The 20809-nt window shown below is 39.7% G+C and overlaps 1 protein-coding gene across 2 annotated transcripts in view; it reads left to right on the top strand.

Moving 5' to 3' along the window:
* LOC129447401 (uncharacterized) overlaps positions 1-20809 on the top strand; it is a 65280-nt gene that overhangs the window by 13448 nt on the left and 31023 nt on the right. For both annotated transcript variants that reach the window (XM_073874013.1, XM_055209119.2), the window contains exons 16-28: positions 1188-1454; positions 1563-1778; positions 2525-2728; positions 2823-3089; positions 3172-3387; positions 3991-4194; positions 4280-4546; positions 4630-4845; positions 7164-7364; positions 7455-7721; positions 7808-8023; positions 14514-14669; positions 14744-15010. In XM_073874013.1, coding sequence (XP_073730114.1) covers positions 1188-1454; positions 1563-1778; positions 2525-2728; positions 2823-3089; positions 3172-3387; positions 3991-4194; positions 4280-4546; positions 4630-4845; positions 7164-7364; positions 7455-7721; positions 7808-8023; positions 14514-14669; positions 14744-15010 — 2964 coding nt within the window. The remainder of the gene's footprint in view (positions 1-1187; positions 1455-1562; positions 1779-2524; positions 2729-2822; positions 3090-3171; positions 3388-3990; positions 4195-4279; positions 4547-4629; positions 4846-7163; positions 7365-7454; positions 7722-7807; positions 8024-14513; positions 14670-14743; positions 15011-20809) is intronic.

Here is a 20809-nt window from a genome sequence, read left to right as displayed (position 1 = left end):
CTTGCTCTCTTTAAATGCTATATGCATTCTGGACAATATTTTTTATCAGGGTAGCAGGGATCACCAAAGATTTACACAGTTCTTTTGCCTTGTTCAGACCACGTGTCTCTTTCAATGAGGTGTTTCTAAATCTGGTTGTCATAAAGCCCAAACACACAGACATTCCGGAAAATACACGGAAAATGCATCCTGGATTTTTCCGGGATCGTAAGATTTTTTTTGTTCATTCACACTGCCATGATTAGCCGGCATCTAAGGTCCCGGAAAGACACGTGACCTGTTGTTATCATAGCTCAAATGAGCATGTGACGCAATATTCTTTTGCTACTAAATGATCTACGTTTCAACAAAGTAAGTGACGAGCTAACTTACCTGATATCTGCTTCAGTCCAGCTTGCTGACACTTCTCGTTGTGAATGTTGTTAATTCCTTATTTAAAAGAGTTGAACCAACTTCATGTTGCTATGACACGCACGTCCTCACTACGGCACGTGCGTCATTGTTTATGCGTCTCATTTATAATTTCCTGATAACTGCTTCAATCTAGTTTGCAACATTTCTCGTGGTAAATGTTTATATGCATGTTATCTCTCATTTTAAGGAACTGAACCATAACTTTTGTTGCGCGTCCTCACTACGACACGCCCATTACGGCATTGTTTGGTTCACAGAGAGGGTTTTCCGTGTATCTGACTAGGTCCTCTTTACGGCAACGATCCCAGAAGATATATGGGACATGTTTGTGTTCACACAGACGCTTGTCTGGCAATTTTACGGGTATTTTCTGGGACCAAAGGTCTGTGTGAATGGGGTTTAAGAGTACCATCCACTTCAATAACTGACAAGAGAAGGATGATATTAACTATACTGCTTGGTAGTCGCTCATGAAAATCACTCATTTTGCAGTAAGTTAGACCTTTCCTTACTTCCTCGCGTCGCTGGACACACCCATACGGTCACCAGCGGTCACTTTAGCTCGCATTCCAGAAGTTGCCAAGCTTCCATTTAATTTAATGAGATTGCATCGCTCTGCTACTGCTTGTCACTGGGTGTCTGAATGGGGTGTTATGCACAAATATACATGATATATTGAACAAATGTTTTGTATCCAGGTGCTTAAATGACCAAAATTAGAATAAGAACAAGCCTATTAGACTGCAGAATTTGAAAGCTGATGTTTTCTTCAGGTGACTTTCTGTGTAAGAACAGGAGGAAGTGTTTGGAAAGGAATTTTGTGTGTGATGGCCAATCTCATTGTCCTGATGGTTCCGATGAGGTTGGTTGTCCCACCATGGCTCCTGCAACCTCAACCGTAGTGCCACTAAAGTGTCGTGTGGGATCTAAACCCTGTAAAGATGGAAAAGAGTGTGTTCTGTACAGTCATGTGTGTGATGGGGAGTTAGACTGTGAGGATGAATCTGATGAAGCAGACTGTGAATATCAGTGTAAACCAGGTAATACATAAAAAATGATGTATGCAACTGCTTTATTTAACTCAAGAAGTGTGGTTTAATTCATTTAATCCAATATGGGTATAATTTATATTGTTTTCTTTTTTGTAGATCAGTTTCAGTGTGCTCATGGGAGCATGTGTATTGACAAAGCGCAGGTGTGTGATGGCACACCTCATTGTCAGGATCGCTCTGATGAAATTGACTGTTTTACTCACTCGCACGACTGCAAACATAGGTGTGACAATAAAACTCTCTGCATCCCAGAGAGCTTCCTCTGTGATGGAGAAAAGGATTGTGTGGACGCCACTGATGAAGCTAACTGCAGTAAGTGCTAGATTTATTCCTTTTTTTTCTTCATGCCATTCCAGCATCTATGTAAATTAATTTGTAATTTCTGTAGTGCTAAGGTTACCAAATGGAATTTCAAATGGGTTTCCTAAATATGAGATCCTTACTTTGATCTACCATTTTTCTGGAAAAGAGACATTTCCACCCCAATCTCACATTACTGATTAAGCCAATAATATTTGGTTTATTACTGGTATGGTGGTTAAAAAATAAATGTTTTAATAGCCATAGTTCACCGACAAGCTAATACCCCATTTATAATCACAGACTAATCGCCTGCGATGAGTACGATATTGCCTTGCTTGTCAGTGAACTACGGCTCTGTGTAGTAAATGCTGCTCTGTCTGAATGCAAGTGTTGGAGATTTACTACTTATTGCGAAACTGGCTTTACAGACGAGATGCGCATGATAACTGCATGTGATTAATCATGAAGCCCTACTTGGTTGCCTCTTCATCTTAAATTAGCAAAGGAAAATGTATTTCAACATCAGCAATGATGTATCTTAATTTTAAAGGTTGATTCCTATTTTTCTGAACCCCATTTAAGTTTTATCAAGGTTCCTTGGCCAAAAAATCTGAGTTAGAACCACCTTTGGAATTAAATATTTTGCTACTGTACTTTTAAGCTGCTGTCCCTTTCAAGATCTCTGTATATGACCCTTGATTGGCTAACCTTATCACATGTGAAGTAACACTTGTTATTTCACCTCATGCACACAGCTCAGACCAACAGTAGAAATCCAAATTTGGTGTCGAAAAAAGTTGTCCCGACTTTTGCTACTCCACCTCCATTCTGTAGAAGGCCTTCCATAATGTGTCCAGGAACATCACTGTGCATTTCTCAGAGTCGCCTATGTGATGGGAAGTTAGATTGCCCGGATGGTTCTGATGAAGTTTTGTGCATAGATACTTGTGCCAAAATGGGTAAACTGCCACTAAATCTTTACTGCAATTTACTTTTAATGACCTTGTTTGTCCCATCAAAAAATAAACATGTGACGACATAAAACCTTGCTAGGTGATTTCCTGTGTAAGGACAGGAGGAAGTGTGTGGAAAGGAATTTGGTGTGTGACGGCCGATCTCACTGTCTTGATGGATCTGATGAGCTTGCTTGTCACATTGTGGCTAGTCCAACATCAACCACGGGGTCATTAAAGTGTCGTGTGGGATCTAAACCCTGTAACGATGGAAAAGAGTGTGTCCTGTACAGCCATGTGTGTGATGGAGAGATGGACTGTGACGATGGATCTGATGAAGCAGGCTGTGAATATCAGTGTAAACCAGGTAAAACATAAAAAATATATGTACCCAACTGCTTTATTTAACCCAAGAAGTGTGCAATTGAGGTTTGATTTGTTTTCTCTAGATCAGTTTCAGTGTGCTCATGGGAGGATGTGTATTTATAAAAAGCAGGTGTGTGATGGCACACCTCAGTGTCAGGATCGCTCTGATGAAATGGACTGTTTCACCCACTCGCACGACTGCAAACACATGTGTGATGATAAAACTCGCTGCATCCCAGAGAGCTTCCTCTGTGATGGAGAGAAGGATTGTGTGGATGCCACTGATGAAGCTAACTGCAGTAAGTAGATTCAGTAGATCTTTATTGTGCACTCAATGCGTTTTTATGTTCATTCCCATTTGAAAATGAGTTAATTGCTTTAGTGCTAAGGTCACCAAATGGAATTCCAAATGACCGATTTTTAAAAATATATTTTCCAAATATGAGATTCTTACTTTGATCTACCATTGGTCAGGAAAAGAGACATTTTCATCACAAACTTGCATTACTGGTTACGCCAATGATATTAAGTTGTGCTGGCATGGTATGGTGGTCAAACCAGAAATATTTTGATCGCAACACAGCATGGAAGAATTAACCTACAAACGGCTTACTTAGTTGCCTCTTCATATTAAATTGGCAAGAGAAAATTTTCAACATCAGCAATAATACATATTATTTTGAACAATTGATTACTGTTTTATTTTTTATTGAACCCCATTTAAGTTTCAGCTAAGTTTCATTCAAGATTCCTCTGACAAAAAAATTGTTAGAACCACCTTTAGAAGTAAATATTTTACTACAGTACCTTTAAGCTGCTGTGTCTGTAAGATGCCTATGAAATGACCCTTGGATAACGTTTTTTATATGTGAAGTAACACAAGTTTCACCTCATGCACACAGCCGAGAATCACAGTGGAAATCTAAATTTGGTGACAAAGAACAAAGTCGCCTTGACTGCTTCTCCACCTCCATTTTGTAGAAGGCCTTCCATAATGTGTCCAGGAACATCATTGTGCATTTCTCAAACTCGCCTGTGTGATGGGAAGTTAGATTGTCCGGATGGTTCTGATGAAGTTTCATGCATAGATACTTGTGCTAGAATGGGTAAACTGTTACTTAATCTTTACTGGAATATACCTTGAATGACCTTTTCCCTCAAATAATAAACAAAATGTGACAACTTTGCTAGGTGATTTCCTGTGTAAGGACAGGAGGAAGTGTGTGGAGAGAAATTTGGTGTGTGACGGCCGATCTCACTGTTTTGACGGATCTGATGAGACCGCTTGTCACATCCTGGCTAGTAAAACATCAACCACAGCGTCATTAAAGTGTCGTGTGGGTTCTAGACCCTGTAAAGATGGAAAAGAGTGTGTCCTGTACAGTCATGTGTGTGATGGAGAGATGGACTGTAAGGATGGATCTGATGAACAAAACTGTGAACGCCAATGCCAACCAGGTCGGACTAATTCAGGTTTTCTAATCCAACATTTTGGCCATTGGCCTCAAATATTGACCAAGATGTTTGTTCTGCCCCCACAGGGGAGTTCGTGTGCAAGTCTGATGGGAGGTGTATTGAAAAGAACCTGGTGTGTGATGGGACACCTCATTGCCCGGATGAGTCTGATGAAGAAACTTGTCAAAAACCCTCTAAGAGCTGCAGCTTGCTGTGTGACAGGGACACTCACTGTATTCCTGAAGTCTTCATTTGCAATGGGATTAAGGATTGTCAGGATGGCACTGATGAAGCCAACTGTGGTGAGCAGATTCACATTCACACAGAGTTTTTAGAATGCTCAGATATTTCATAAAACCATAGGATTCATGTTAGTAGTAAATGGATTGTAATTTCAGAAAGCACATCCATGTATGCTCCGACTCAAAAATGGAAAGACCTTACAAAATTAAATCTATTTTTAATGACACTGATGCAACTATGACTGCGGGCAGTTGTACCCTAGTGGTTAGAGAGTTGGGCCTGAAGAAAAAACTTTTGTGAAGTGACAGCGCTTCCATTTAAACTCGGTTTTAGTCGCATATCACCAATTGGTGGAAGTGAAATGAAAGTCATACCAAACATCACGTCAATGGATGTTAGCTATTGTAAGGCATTATTTTAATCAAAGGAGATGTAGGAGTATTATGAAAACATTAATGCCAAGAAAAGCCCCTTGGGGTGGCAACGTATGAGGTGTTTCTCGGAAGTAATGGTACATTATTTTAAATCAAAGGAGATGTTTAAATAATATTGGCAAACAAAGCCTTTTATACTTGGAAGCAAACACGTATGAGGGGTTTCTGGGAGGTCTTTAGTACATACAGCGTCATCTTTAAATAATGATTGATTTACATGCATCGGTTGACCTAAAAGACAAATAAACTCTTTCCATTGCAGTTTTACGAAATACACCTTTTCCGAAATGCTTGAAAAACCACCTCATGTGGGCATTAATATCATATTTTCCGGACTATAAGTCACACTTTTTTCATAGTTTGGCGGGTACTGGAACTTCAAGTCAAGTGCAACTTAGACGTTAAAATTATTTCATATAAACTAGGCTTGAACCGATATGGAAACTTTGACCGATACCGATAACTGATAACTCTTTATATTTGGGGGCCGATAACATATATATATATATATATATATATATATATATATATAGGCCGATAAATATTCATATTATTTTCACAATGAAAAACTCCCAGGCCGTGGACATCTTGTCTTTGCGCTAGACTAGCATACTCTTCTTAAGCCCGCAACACGTGTCATCTTCATGCTATGTCACAGAAGGCACCAATCAATACTCCACATGGCCAGCAATGAGCAAGTGAAGTGGTTCAACAAACCAAAATAATCAATTTATCGGCTTTCATTTATCGGCCTAATTTTGCTATCAGACCGATAACGATAGTATTAAAAATAAGCAGTTATCAGCCGATAACGATATGTTGGCCGATATATCGTGCATCCCTAATATAAACCAAGAGAAACCATTACCGTCTACAGCCGCGAGAGTCTGCTCTATGCTGCTCCTGTATTTATCTAACTTAATGGATTCAGGTATGCGGAATGACTTTGGGACCTTTTTGACCTTAATTTGGCTTGTCATGTTAATTTAGCCTATTCAGCCTTCCAGGTATGTTCTGTATGCTCTTGTGTATCGTGGAAATAACTGTTTGTTACTTTATCATGTACGGACACATATTCAGCCTGCTGTTCTGTGCTATCGTTTAGTTTAATAACTTGCCTTTCCAGATTAAATATCTGTTCTTCGGCTTGGATTGTGTGAAATCATTTTCTAAATGAACGCAACGGATAGTCCAGTGCAACTTGTGTTTTTTCCTCTACAAAACGCATTTATGACTGATGCGACTTATTCTCTGGAGCGACTTATAGTCCGAAAAATAGGGTATTGGATTTTTTTCCCAATTTACGTGTTTCCATTAACCGTATTTTTAATTAGCAGTGTCAATTTGTGCAATTTTAAGGGTAATAGAAATGCATTAGTAAATCGCCATCCCCTGCTTTCAGATGCCGCAGCATTTACTAAACAAAGCCGTAGTTCACTGACAAGCTGGGCCATATCGCATACATGTCGCAGGCGATATGTCTGTGATTAATGCTAAATTGCCCCGATTGTCAGTGAACTACGGCTTTGTTTAGTAAAAGCTGAGCCATCTGAAAGCAGGTGATGGTGATTTACTACTAATTAAGGAACCGGCTTTACTGACAAGATGCACTTGACAATCACATGCGATTTATCGTGCAGCCTTACTCTGTATGAACATCCTGTGGCTTGAACAGTGAAAATGTATAGCATTACATGACTAGCACACGAACAAGCATGCAACATGTAAGGTTTTTGGTTTAGCGTTGAATGAGTGGATTCCTGAGCTCCACCACCTTTTTATATCTTTTTGAGTGGTTTTACAAACCCCTTAGTCAGTTAGTAATCAATATCTGTCTTAATACAGAAGTGTCAACACACTAGATGTCTAAGCAAATGACCCTTGTAATATTTGGCTAACCTTATCAAATGTGAAGTAACACTTGTTTTACCTCATGCACACAGCTCAGACTAACAGTGGAAATCTAAATTTGGTGGCGATGAACAAAGTTGCCTCGACTGTTGCTCCACCATTTTGTAGAAGGCCTTCCATAATGTGTCCAGGAACATCGTTGTGCATTTCTCAGACTCGCCTGTGTGATGGGAAGTTAGATTGTCCAGATGGTTCTGATGAAGTTTCGTGCATAGATGCTTGTGCTAGAATGGGTAAACTGTCACTTAATCTTTACTGCAATATACCTTGAATGACCTTGTGTTTTCCCTCAAAGAATAAAAAAGATGTGACAATTTTGCTAGGTGATTTCCTGTGTAAGGACAGGAGGAAGTGTGTGGAGAGGAATTTGGTGTGTGACGGCCGTTCTCACTGTTTTGACGGATCTGATGAGATCGCTTGTCACATCCTGGCTAGTAAAACATCAACCACAGCGTCATTAAAGTGTCGTGTGGGATCTAGGCCCTGTAAAGATGGAAAAGAGTGTGTCCTGTACAGTCATGTGTGTGATGGAGAGATGGACTGTAAGGATGGATCTGATGAACAAAACTGTGAACGCCAGTGCCAACCAGGTTGGACTAATTCAGGTTTTTTAATCCAACATCTTGGCCATTAGCCTTAAATAATGACCTCCAAAATGTTTGTTCTGCCACCACAGGGCAGTTTGAGTGCATTTCTGATGGGAGGTGTATTGAAAAGAACTTGGTGTGTGATGGGACACCTCATTGCCCTGATGAGTCTGATGAAGCAACATGTCAAAAACCCTCTAAGAGCTGCAGCTTGCTGTGTGACAAGGACACTCACTGTATTCCTGAAGTCTTCATTTGCAATGGGATTAAGGATTGTCAGGATGGCACTGATGAAGCCAACTGTGGTAAGCAGATTCACATTCATGAAAAGTTTTTAGAATGGTGTTATGAAATATCTGAGTATAAGATTCATGTTAGTAGTCTCTGCTTTGGATTGTAATTTCAGAAAGCACATGCGTGTACAGTCTGACTCAAAAATGGCAAGATCTTATGGAAATGATAATTTCTCAATGCTGACACTGATGCAACTATGACTGGGGGGGTTTGTAGCTTAGTGGTTAGAGTTGGGATTGTGACCTGAAGAAAAACTTTTGTACAGTGATGGTGTTTCCACTAACTTATATGCGACTAACAGGTGTGTTTGTGCTCATAACATTGACAAGTGTTTGCGGATCTCTGGGTGCGGAGTGACGCACTGTAATTTAAAGTGTTTAAAATAATTTGTTCATTTTCTGCTTGCCTCCCCAATCATTGGTGGACATCCCACTTAAACAGTGAAATTGTGTAACCATTACCATGGCCAACACACAAACAAGCATGCAACATTTAAGGTTTGCATGCTTGTCAAAGGAGTGGATTCCTGAGCTCAGGGTTCCCAAGGGTCCTTGAAATCCTTGAAAGTTTGTGAATCTGGGGGAAAAATTCGAGGCCCTGGGTAAGTTTTTGAAAATATACATACATCGATAGAGGTCATTGAAAGTGCTTGAATCTATTTTATGCAAGAATTTTTCTGGGGAAAATCCATATTCCCTGTGTAGTAGGGATGGGCAATATTTTATCGTCTGTGATATACCGCCAAAATTTATCCTTGCGATGAAAATCTGTCGCCTCACGATAACAACGATAAATCTAGTTGATGGGGTAGTTTGTGCGCTCCCAATTTACTGTTCACGTGCAGAGTGAAAACAAACATTGCGGAAGGCGGACATGAGGCTGAGGAGGTGCTTGTTATTACCATGAATTTACCAGAATGCATTTACCAGTAAATACAAAAACGTGCTGTTCACACATGCAGTGATGTTCTGTCTTTTTACCAGTAAGACATCATTCACTATCAAAATACCAGTAAACTCAGAGAAAAAGCGGAAGTTACCTGTGGCGCGCGGCCGGTGAGCTCAGTGTCGTATTTGTAAACAATGGCGAGTTATGACTTAATATCCATGGTCCGTATTTTGTGGTTTTCACATCTGTGGCAAACGCTGACGGTTGCGAAGTTGCTTGTGACCAAACAATATTGCGTTAGGCGGCGTCAAACGGAACCTGAGTTTGCACATTAGGCATCACAGAGGAGGGAGGTTTAGTTTAGGTTTAGGTTTGATATTCGCTGCATATCCACCTAGGCTGCTTAAGGGGCCTTAACACCACAGAGAGTGTGCTAAGGACGTCGGCAATTTGGCAAATAGATGGTAAGCTGTTTGAAACAACTTTGGTGAAGAAATGTGGATGTTAACTTCAGGTGTGCTCGACTTTTAAGCCGCACATGTGTGCTGTCTGTATGTAAACAGTGTGGGGGTAAATGCGTCATCTATACAAAAAAACCTTCTGATTGGCCCAAAGCCGAAGCTGTCAGCGCGGTCTGACGTCGTCTGTTCTAAATGCCGGTAATGCTATATTTTTCGTTCACAAATAGCACTTACTGGTAAATTACTGGTAATCTTACAACCTGTCTTACTGGTAAATTGGGAGCACTGATTTACTGGAACGGTTCTGTTCACACATTACCTGTTAACTGCAATTTACCAGTAAAGACTGTATTAGGGCTGCAGCTATCGATTCTTTTTGTAATCGATTAATCTAGCACTGAATCGATCGATTAATCGAGTAATCTGATAATTTTGTGTGTTTTTAAACAACCAAAACAAATAATGCATAACGAAAATGACGTGACTGTAAAATGTTCAAGCATTTGGCTTTTATTTCTAAAAAAATAGGTATTTGGCTCCAAAAAATAAGCCTATTTATTTAAATTTTTACCCATTTAGTGTTTATAAGTGCCAGTGCCAACGATTAAGCACTTTATTTATTAATATGCACAACAGGTTTCATGCTGTAATCTAGCCTCGACATCAAAGTAAATATCTGGTTTATGTACATTTCTACACCTGCAGCATTTACCATTAGGCTACTAACATACAATATATCATTTCTGGGGTGAGCCTATTTGCTATGGGAACAACCTGTGTGTGTCTACGCACGTGCACCTGTGTGTGTCTGTGCACGCGTGCTGTGCGTGAGGAAGAGTGACACCCCAGTCAGACGTTCAGTTGCTTCATTGCATTTTGGTACGGCAGAAATACATACATTCATTTTCAATAGAACGCTGCATTTGGTTTGCATCACTTGCATATGGGTGCATTTTAGGTTAAGAATCTGTTCAAAAAATCACATCACGTCCCGCTGTATACAGTGAATGCATGCTGAAATTATTGTTGCGTGGCTACATAAAAGTTTAAGCATATGTGATCCATTGATTGATCGGTCTGACTCTCGTGAGAGCGAATAACTTCCTTATGCTACACTCCAATAAGACAGAGATTATTATTATTATTGAACAAAATATGTCAGATTACAAGTTGCCCATATATGATTGCACTGTGGTGCCGTTTTTTTGGTACACACACCTGTAAAGTGCATGCGTGTGTGTGAAGGGGTTCTTTTTTTAAGCTATACTCTCCTGCAATTGAACGTGAATACGTTTACTACTTAAAAACATCAAAGCTAAACATCATATCTAGTCAAACCGCATAACGACATCGCTACAAATACAGAATGGGATTAAAATCAGCGGAAGCTACATTACCTTGTTTCATCGACGCTTGGTGAAATGCAGTGGATGTTTTCGGTTCAGATGCTGAATGTAATGATAATGTAATGATCCCAAACTTTAGACATTCTCTCTCTGCCGTTTATGGACAAATTCGCTCCGCCATCGCACCAGCTAAATTCAAAATGTACCACGTGCTATGATGTGCTTCCTGAACATTGAACAACGGTCCTTGTGAATCAGATCTCGGCGCGTGTAGTGCGCGTCATAGGAATTTAACGAGGCTTCGAGGCAGAATTTTTGCCTAGAGGAATTTTTTGAATCGAGTAAATCGAATAACTCGATGAATCGTTTCAGCCCTAGACTGTATGTGTGAAAGGGACAATTGACTGTTCCACACTAAACTTTACTTTATCAGGTTACTTTAACATGTTTGTTACTTTATCAGGATTTATTTGCAGTTGTACTCTGTTGTAATTTTGAAACACATCTAAAGACATTGTTACTTTTACAGAAGAGAATAATTTATCTTTTTTATCGTCACCGAAACAAACAACTAAAATTACCGTGGTAATTTTTTTAGGCCATATCGCCCCATCCCTACTGTGTAGTGTAGGACACGCCTGCCGACAGGGGGGGACAAACGGGTCTGTTTTCCCGGGCCCAGGATTGGGGGGGGCCAGAACTGGAACCTATGGAATAATTCAGTGTTTTCCATACATTGATTTATCTGCCATAGAATCAACACTGGCCGCCACATAGATTTTTCATGATTACCATTTACATTTTAATTTTACTATATTCATTGTAGTGAGCGCTCAGCGCGCCTCCCCCTCCCCTCTCTCTCCTGTTGCAAGCAGCGCGGCTCTCTCTACAGTCAAAAGTATTTTAACTCCGCGTTCCTTTTACTTTCTTTTTCGCGTAAACGTCAACAGTCACTGATAGAGAAGATGGCTGATCGAGTTCACAAAAGGTCAGCATTACCACACATACCTGTTCTGGTGTGAGTCTGTGTCCGAGCTCTCTCCCTACCTATGATGCGGTATGCTCGTGCACGTGTTCTGTAGTAACACTAACCGTGTATTCTCTCATATTCTGAATTTGCAACAAATTGTGTGCGCTATACGCGATGATATACAATAAAACTACCACTCGTGTTTAAAATAAAAAAGCGCTCATAACGCAACAACACTGAGAAGAGCAACATCAGTACAGCCTCAATGTAAATGTATGACTATTTTGTCAGATGAGGGCGCTGAATGGATTTACATTGACATTAACATACATTAACAATGAGTCACTGGGTCGTTACTGGGTCCTGTTTAGTCACTATTTTATAGACAACAGAACAAATAATATGTAAAAAATAGCATTCAGTTGTGTTAAAATGCAATATAATGTGACAGATTAAAGAGTAAAACACGACGCAATGACGCCACATATATGCTAATCGGCGTGTGACGTCATCGCCGCCACAGTCTCTCAAAATCCTGTGGGAAACACTGCAATTGTTAAAAAATAAAGAAAATAGGCATATTTGTGGATAAAATCTAATACAGTCACCTCCATAAATATTGGAACAGAAGCACATTTTGTGTTATTTTAGCTGTTTACCAAAATGTATTCCAGTTACAGTTATGATGGTTTTTCTTTATAATGGAGAGGATAATGCGATCATCCACCACTGTTATCCCATTTAGACATACAGGATTTTAATGTTGCTAAGCTCACCACTGTGTTTTTTTATCTGGATGTGCCAAATTGATGTGGCCACTCTTAATGTTCCTGCCATCTCTCTGATGGATTTGTTGTGTTTTTGAAACCTAATTATGGTCTGTATCACTTGCATGGAGATGTCCCTGAATCAAATGATTTGGGTTCACATTTGGGTTCACAGTCACAGCTTTCAAATGCAAATGCCACACTTAAAATCAACTCCAGACCTTTAACATCTGTCATTCATGAGGGAATCATTTAACAAATAGACAAAACGTGTCCAGAAAATAGTTTTTAAGTCAACTGTCCCATTACTTTTGACCACTTTAAAAAGGGGGAGCTACATATAAAATGGCTGTAATTCCTAAATCCTTCAGCCATTATGGATGTGAATACCCTCAAAATAAAGCTGAGAGTGTGCACTGTAAGCCAATATTCATAATATGACTGTAACTATAATACAATTTGGTAAACAGCTAAAATAACACAATGTGCTTCTGTTCCAATATTTATGGAGGTGACTGTATTTGAGATAAAAAACATTTTATTTGTTTTCTTCCTATACTTGAAATAGTGGTCAAGAATCCCCCCGCCCAACACAAAAATGGTTTGGCCACTGATCAAAATTTTATGATGTCATTTGATTTGAAGTTCAGTACGCTCAAAATATCTGGTTAGACTCAGCACAAGTCCGGTGCTCAGAAAAGAAAAGAAAAGAGAAGAAAATAGAGGTTTTCAAAAGAGGGGGTTGACGTTATATAAATAAGTTATTTTGTGTCAGTATATAGTGTCAGTACTACATTTATTTACTATATAAATGTTGAATACAATGTATAATAATGCAATATTCATGGGTCATGAATCTGATAATCCCAAATGTCTTGTTACACGTAAAAAGTAGGGGGGCCGAGGGGCCCTCCAAGATTATCTTTTCCCGGGCCCAGGCAAGACTGTCAGCTGGCCTGGTGTAGGATAATACAATAAAAATGTTAGACTTTTTAAGCACACATGCTAAACTGTTCGCTTTAAATGCTTATATCTTCAATATGCGAATGTTGATTCATACCATACTTTTTGCATAGTTGTGTTTGACACATGAAAACGTCTCGGGTTACTTATGTAACTGTTGTTCCCTGAGAAGGGAACAAGACGCTGCCTCTCCAATGCCATACTTCTTGCGCCCCTGTAACGCTGTCTTTGGCAATATTTCAGATAGCGATATATTTCCAGGATCCTGCATCACCCTGTCTTTTTCGTTAAGCCTCATCATTGGTTGCATTTGATATACACATTCAGACGTTATTACCCCTGGAGGCCCCCCAAAAGTGTCACCGCAGTGACTCACCGAGTTCCTTCGAAAGGGAGTTGTAACAATTATCTAAAGAGGTAACATGATCTAACCTTGTTCTCACTTGAAACGTGTCCCCACGTTTAGTCCTTGAATTTGAGGGTTTTGGACATAGTCCTTGAAAGGTCCTTGAATTTCAAGTTGACTAAGGTGTGGGAACCCTGTGAGCTCCGCTACCTTTTATTATATCTTTTTGAGTGGTTTTACCAACACATTAATCAGTCCACACACTTGGTTCTAGAGGGCCACTGTCCTACAAAGTTTAGATCAAACTTGCCCCAAACTCACCTGCCAGGAAGTTTCTAGTAGACCTTCATTGGTTAGTTCAGATGTGTTTCATTAGGGTTGGAGCTAAACTCTGCAGGACACTGGAGATTTTATATAATGTGTCTTTCATTAAACATTGTTTCTCTGTGTCCATATAGGCTTATGAGTAGCACAGACCATTTACTACTCATCCCATTGATAACTCTTGTCTTCACTATTTAACAAACACTTTCTGACTAAAAGTACATCTTACCCCTATGTTAGATGTAGATGTAGATGTATTGTAGCTTCGCGGGAAGGTGTGTGTTAGAGATGTGACCAACTGGCACCCTACTGTCATTCAGGGAAACGACTATTTTAAAAAGAGAGATTCTACATTGTGATGTTAGTGGAGATGCTATGAACTGGATGTCCATGAGACTGTGGTTATATTAAAACACATTTTGCTTTGTGTCACCAGGTTTTTTCAGTACTGCTCAGGTAAGCTGTCAAAGTCCCTCTGTTCTGTGTCCTGGAATGTCAGTATGCATTTCCCAAGCTCAGCTGTGTGATGGAAGAAGAGATTGTCCTGATGGATCTGATGAAGCTTCTTGTATAGATGCATGTACTTCCCCAGGTAAATGATACACATTTTCTTAGTTCAAATTTTTTTGAATCTTGCTTATTCTCTCAGCTGTCTTGTTCCTTCAGGTGACTTTCTCTGTAAGGACAGGAGGAAGTGTGTGAAGAGGAATTTGGTGTGTGATGGCCTCTCTCACTGTCTGGATAGTTCAGATGAGCTTGGTTGTCTCATAATGGCTACTACAACCTCAACTATAACATCATTAAAGTGTCGTGTGGGATCTAAACCCTGCAAAGATGAACGAGAGTGTGTCCTGTACACTCATGTTTGTGATGGAGAGATGGACTGTAAGGATGGATCTGATGAGGAACACTGTGAACTTGAGTGCAATCCAGGTGGGATTTTGTTTGTCTGGTAACCTGTCAGAATTAACACTTCCAACATCTCTAGATATAGAGTGACGGCTACACTGCATTTATATTACATTTAAAGCATCAAAATGATATAAGGGCAAAATCCCTACACTCTTAGAATGGATTTGTTACAAACAACACATTATCCACACATCCGTGTTATTAAAACAACACATTTTGTGTTACTTTCAACACATGTGTTTTATTTTAACACAAAATGACACGTGTTAAAATTATACATAAAAGCTTAACGCACAAAGATGTGTAAATCCTTTCTAGAGCCCTTTTCACACAGACATTCCGTAAAATACACGTGACAGGCATCCTGAATTTTTCCGGAATAGTTAGTTTTTGTTCATTCACACTGCCAAGATTACACGGCATCTGATGGTCCCGGAAAGACAAGTGACCTTTTAAAAGTCCCGCCCTCTCTTCTACCCAGCGTCTGAAGTTTGCAAAGTATTTATTATTCCTCTCTCCAGAAACATCTCGTGTGCATTTTTGTTTATAATAAGACTACAAAGGAGCGTGTGAACCCACAGTTCTATGCTGGTGAATGATTTCAGCTTCAGAGTGGATATTTGAAGAGCTCCCTGATCTCTGCTTTAATACAGTTTTCAGACATTTCTCATCGTGATTGTTTATATGCATTTAAAACCCGCATTTTGAGGAACTGAACGATATATCTTGTTGGGGTGACGCGCGGGAATTCGTTTATTATAGCTCAAATGAGCATGTGACGCGATATTCTTTTATGCTGCTGAATGATCTCCGTTTCAACACAGTAAATGACAAGCTAACTTACCTGATTCTGCTTCAGTCCAGTTTGCTGACATTTCTCGTTGTGAATGTTGTTAATTCCTTATTTTAAAGAGTTGAACCAACTTCATGTTGCCATGACACGCGCGTCCTCACTACAGCACGTGCGTCATTGTTTATGCGTCTCATTTATCATTTCCTGATAACTGCTTCAATCTAGTTTTCAACATTTCTCGTGGTGAATATTTATATGCATGTTATCTCTCGTTGTAAGGAGCTGAACCATAACTTGTGTTGTGACACGCCCATTACAGCATTCTTTCGGCTGCTTGTTCACACAGAGGGTTATCCGTGTATCTGACTAGGTCCTCTTTCCGGCAACGATCCCAGAAGATTAACGGGACGAGTTTGTGTTCACACAGATGCTTGTCTGGCAAACTCGTCCTGTTAATTTTACGGGTATTTTCTGGGACCAAAGGTCTGTGTGAATGGGGTTTAAGAGTGTACACTCTTAGAACAAATGTGTTAAAATAACACATCTCGTGTCTTGTTAAGGACAACACACTAGATGTGTTATCTTTAACTAGACAGAAGATGTGTGATTTTAACACATTTGTTTTAAAGGTATTGCGAAGGATTTTCTTTCTCTGGGTGGATCATCAAGACTATTGGTCCTCCTAGTTGTCAGTCAGGAGTGTTGCGCAATTGCATTTTTTAAAGAAGTGAAGAAGGCGGTTCTTTTCTAAAATCTGAGAAAATCCTCCGCTACACCTTTAAGAGTGTAGGGCCAGATTTACTAAATGGGCAAATAGGCGTGTGTGTGCAATTCCAAAAAGCGCAGATGAGCTTGGCAAACAATACTTTTGAATAATAGGCTATGTTCCTCCGGCATTCCAAATAAACTGTTACGTATTAAATACTTTGCATAGTACACTACAAAAAATTGTGTTAATTTTTTACACATTGTGTGTGTCATGCCATTTAAGGCGTTATTTCATGTTAAAATAAATGTTTTTAACACAAGTTGTGTTGTCCCCTTTCAGTGATGGGAGTAACGCGTTACAATTAATTCTGTTACTGTAATTCCACTACTTTTAGCGGTAATAATCATGTAACGAAGTATTTTTTTAATCAAGTAACGCAGTTACAATTTGTGAAATTTAAATGAGTTGGTTACTCGCGTTACTCTATTTTGTGATAAATGAACACTTGCAGACAAGACATTTCTGATCTAACGTCGCAGGACCATGGGGGGGCGCAACAATGAATAACACAATGTGTGTTTGCCTGTGTCTCTGCTTGTTTTATTCGCGCCTGGTTCCGCATGGCAAGGCTTTGCACGCGCGTCTCCCACAACAGTCTCGACAAGGTGTTTAAACTTGACCCACGCGCGCAGCTTGTGTCTCTCAATGCTTATGAAATACTCGCGCCTGTCTGTCCGCATCGCAAAGCCTTCATGCCCTCGTCTCGCAAAATAGACGATGCGTTTAAACCTATTTTTTACAGTCTATGGTTTAAACTTGACGCACACGCGCAGCCTCAAGCCTGGCTCGTTATTTAAAGCAAACTAAAATCCCATTCAACTGGTTTGCTAATTTCACTTGAATGAAATGACATTGAACGCATTTTCTACTCATTTTAAAAATCCCAAATATATTTAATATTTTGATAATTATGAAGTTGAGTATTGTTTACAAAAAACAAACATGCATACAAATCTTCCCAGTAAAACTCAGTCACCCATTTAAATATTTTAACTTTTTGTCAAAGTTTAGCTTTTTAAAGTTTTCAGTGCCTTTTGCTTTAAAGTGAATCTTATAGAATCAATATAAAGTACCATTTGTTTTTTGTTTTGTTTTTTATGTAGATTTTTTTTCAGAAAATTTGCATTTGTGAAATGACATTTTGCTAACAGAAGAATCAGATTTATGTAAATACTATTGGTAGTATGGTTGTCTCTTTGATTCTTCAAAACATTTTTCCCAAAATAAAACAATTGGCATCAATATTTTTAACATTCACAAACATTTTCCCAAAAGGGTTTTACATGTGGCCAGGCCAGTAAGTGAACCACCGTTTCTAAGCTGTTATTACAAAGAGTGCAATGTGTGTCTATGGCTTTTAAAATTCACAAGAAAATGTTTTGCTGGGTAGATCCTATGAATGCACTGAAATAAAATTTTCTTTTTATTTGTAATCAAGTACTGATTTGAAATTAGCCAAACCTTTTTCCAAACAATATTATCTGTAAACCGGTTCCAGAATGGATGAACATAAGGTAAGGATACAATATTATTTTGAAAAAGTTCTTATAGACCTTTTATGGGAGACATGTCCTACCTTAATAGGTATTTACTATATTAGGTACAAAAGTTGAGGTATTAATTCTTGTTAGATATTTAACCTCTCGACACGCACTAATTCGTGGGCAGGGCATGGCTGTAGGTTGCCCTCTGAGCCCAAAAACCAATAATCAAAAGCTGTATCAACAAAAAGTGGGCTAGGGAATGTAAAGATCTGCAGGACTAGGGTGTACCCACTCTATCCAAACCACGGTTCATTTGGGCTCAGGAAGGCTGTTGTGGGAGCGCAATCGCACCTGAGTGCGATTCAAAAGGTGAAGACATCGTTGCACGACCACTCACGGTTATCTGCCTCCGTAAAAACCTTTTGATGCGCGCAGCGGAGTTACGTGAATGTCCGAGCTGCACACGTGACAGATCAACTAAGCAATATGATGTAATGTGAGAGGGCTGTCTGTAATCACGCACCAAACGACTCAGAATAAAAGATACAGACTTCTTATTACGTTGGGTTCCACTGATAAAAGAGTGCTTTACTTCCTGCTTTTTCAAAACAATTGCATCTTAATGACGAAAGAGCGCCCGGGCTCGGATCGATAAAAGTACAGTGTGAGTGTGGTTGCATCTGAGGGGTGACAATCGCGCTGGGGCCTGGTTTGGTTATTGGAAGCAAGCTACGTAAAGAGAGCAAAAAGCCACAATGGCAGTGCTCTCATGGGCATATTCTCACAATGAAGACATACTCATACACACATGCTGCTTTAGCATGCTGGAGACCTAAACACTCAGATCAAATATACTGCTGCCTCATGTGGAGGAGAAACGGCTTTCCAATGTACAGGGGGTGGGGCATATTATTAGAATAAGGTGATGGGACAATGTGAACCCCAAAACAATCAGTTCTGAAGAATAAGTTTGTAGTGTTGCACCCAATCTTTTTGTACCTAAATGTCTGGGGTGGAGACTGGCATGCAAATTCCATTCACCAAATTTCACTGGCCTTTTTTAGAAAAAAATAGTTTATTGGGGCTACAAAGAGCAAACCCCTTGTGTCACTACAACACGACTTTAAGTGTGTGACAGAAAGAGAACCCTCTTTTTATATGCTGTTGACTTCTTGCTTCAATACTATTACTGCTGTAAAGCATTAGGTTACTTGCGTAACCCCGGTTCTCTGATAACATGAGTGAGGTATCTCACTATGGGACACGCCTCTGGCGTGACAGATCATGGAAGCACCAATCACACCAGGTCTGTTGGTTGACAGACCAATCACGGCAGTGATGCTGGAGTCCCGCCTCCCCACCTTCAATATTACTGCCCCTGGTACCTTACTTCATTCTCAGCATATCTCTTCTCCGTGTAGCTACTACAAGGAGGGTGGTGTGGTGAGATACCTCACTCATGTTATCAGAGAACCGGGGTTACGTAAGTAACATAACGTTCTCTTTCAAACATTCGCTCGGTATCTCACTATGGGATATAGACAACTCCCGTATTGCAGATATGCTGTCCGAAGCAGGCTTGTCAACCAACCTGTGATTATGCAACTTAAAGGCATTTGAGCAGCTACCTTCCTAATAGCATACTCTTTTTAGTCATATTATGACTAAATTTTACACACTCAAGACAGAATGAGCCAGCGATGGCTCTGCGATGTCCAGTCTATAAAATCGAACAAACATGTGAGGCGAAGCCCAACTTGCTGCCGCACATATGTCCTGAACTGAGACACCTTTAAAAAGTGCCCATGAAGTGGCCATACCTCTGGTAGAATGAGCTCTCAACCCCACTGGGGGACTAAGACCTCTGCTATTATAACTTAATATTAAAGCTTCTACCACCCAGTGAGACTAGCGCTGACATGAAATTGGTTTTCCTTTGTGAGTGTCAGCCCATGAAACACATAACTGATTATTCTTCCTTATCGCCCTAGTTCTGTTCACATAGCAACTTAATGCACGAACCGGGCACAAGCAATGAAGTCGCTCTTCTTCTGGTGAGGAAAAAGGCGGCGGGTGAAAAGCCATTAAATCCACTTGTTTACACGCGAGAGCTGACTCGCTCACTTTAGGGATAAATGCTGGATTCATTTTAAAAGTTACTCCAGAGAGATCTGTAGCAAACACCATACAAGAGCTATGAACAGACAAAGCATGAAGTTCACTAACATGCTTTGCCGTTGAGAGAGCCAACAATAAAGTCACCTTTAGCGAAAGGAACTTTAAATCAATATCATCTAAAGTAGTGATGCACCGATGTATCGGCCGCCGATATTTATCGGCCAATTTTTGATGAATTTGAAACCATCGGCATATCGGCAACAGCACGAGAAAGGCCGATACCGACTGTTTATTAATTAACCGCATAAAGGCAATGAGTTGCATGTCTGTTGTTCAATTAAAATGTTTTAATGTTCTGGTGTGCACTATACTTAAGCACCAACAGAATACCTTTGTTGAGCTGGCTCAAAAGTCTTGGACAATAAAAGAAACATACTGCACTTTAGTGGGGGAAAAGAAGTCCAACTTTTTTTGAAGTAGTAATATGTCAGTTGAATGTTAATTAGATCCAATCCATGTTCAGTAAAAATTATTTGATGCAGAAATAAACTAGCTAATAGACCAATATCGGTATCGGACAGAAGTTGTCTGTTTAAATCGGTATCGGCATCGGCCCAAAAAAATCCTATCGGTGCATCCCTAATCTAAAGGCTTTA

The sequence above is a fragment of the Misgurnus anguillicaudatus genome, chromosome 12 (assembly GCF_027580225.2).
Source record: "Misgurnus anguillicaudatus chromosome 12, ASM2758022v2, whole genome shotgun sequence".
In the NCBI taxonomy this organism is placed as follows: domain Eukaryota; kingdom Metazoa; phylum Chordata; class Actinopteri; order Cypriniformes; family Cobitidae; genus Misgurnus; species Misgurnus anguillicaudatus.
Note: the sequence above shows the minus strand (reverse complement) of the source record. Positions and strands in the feature narration are given on the sequence as shown.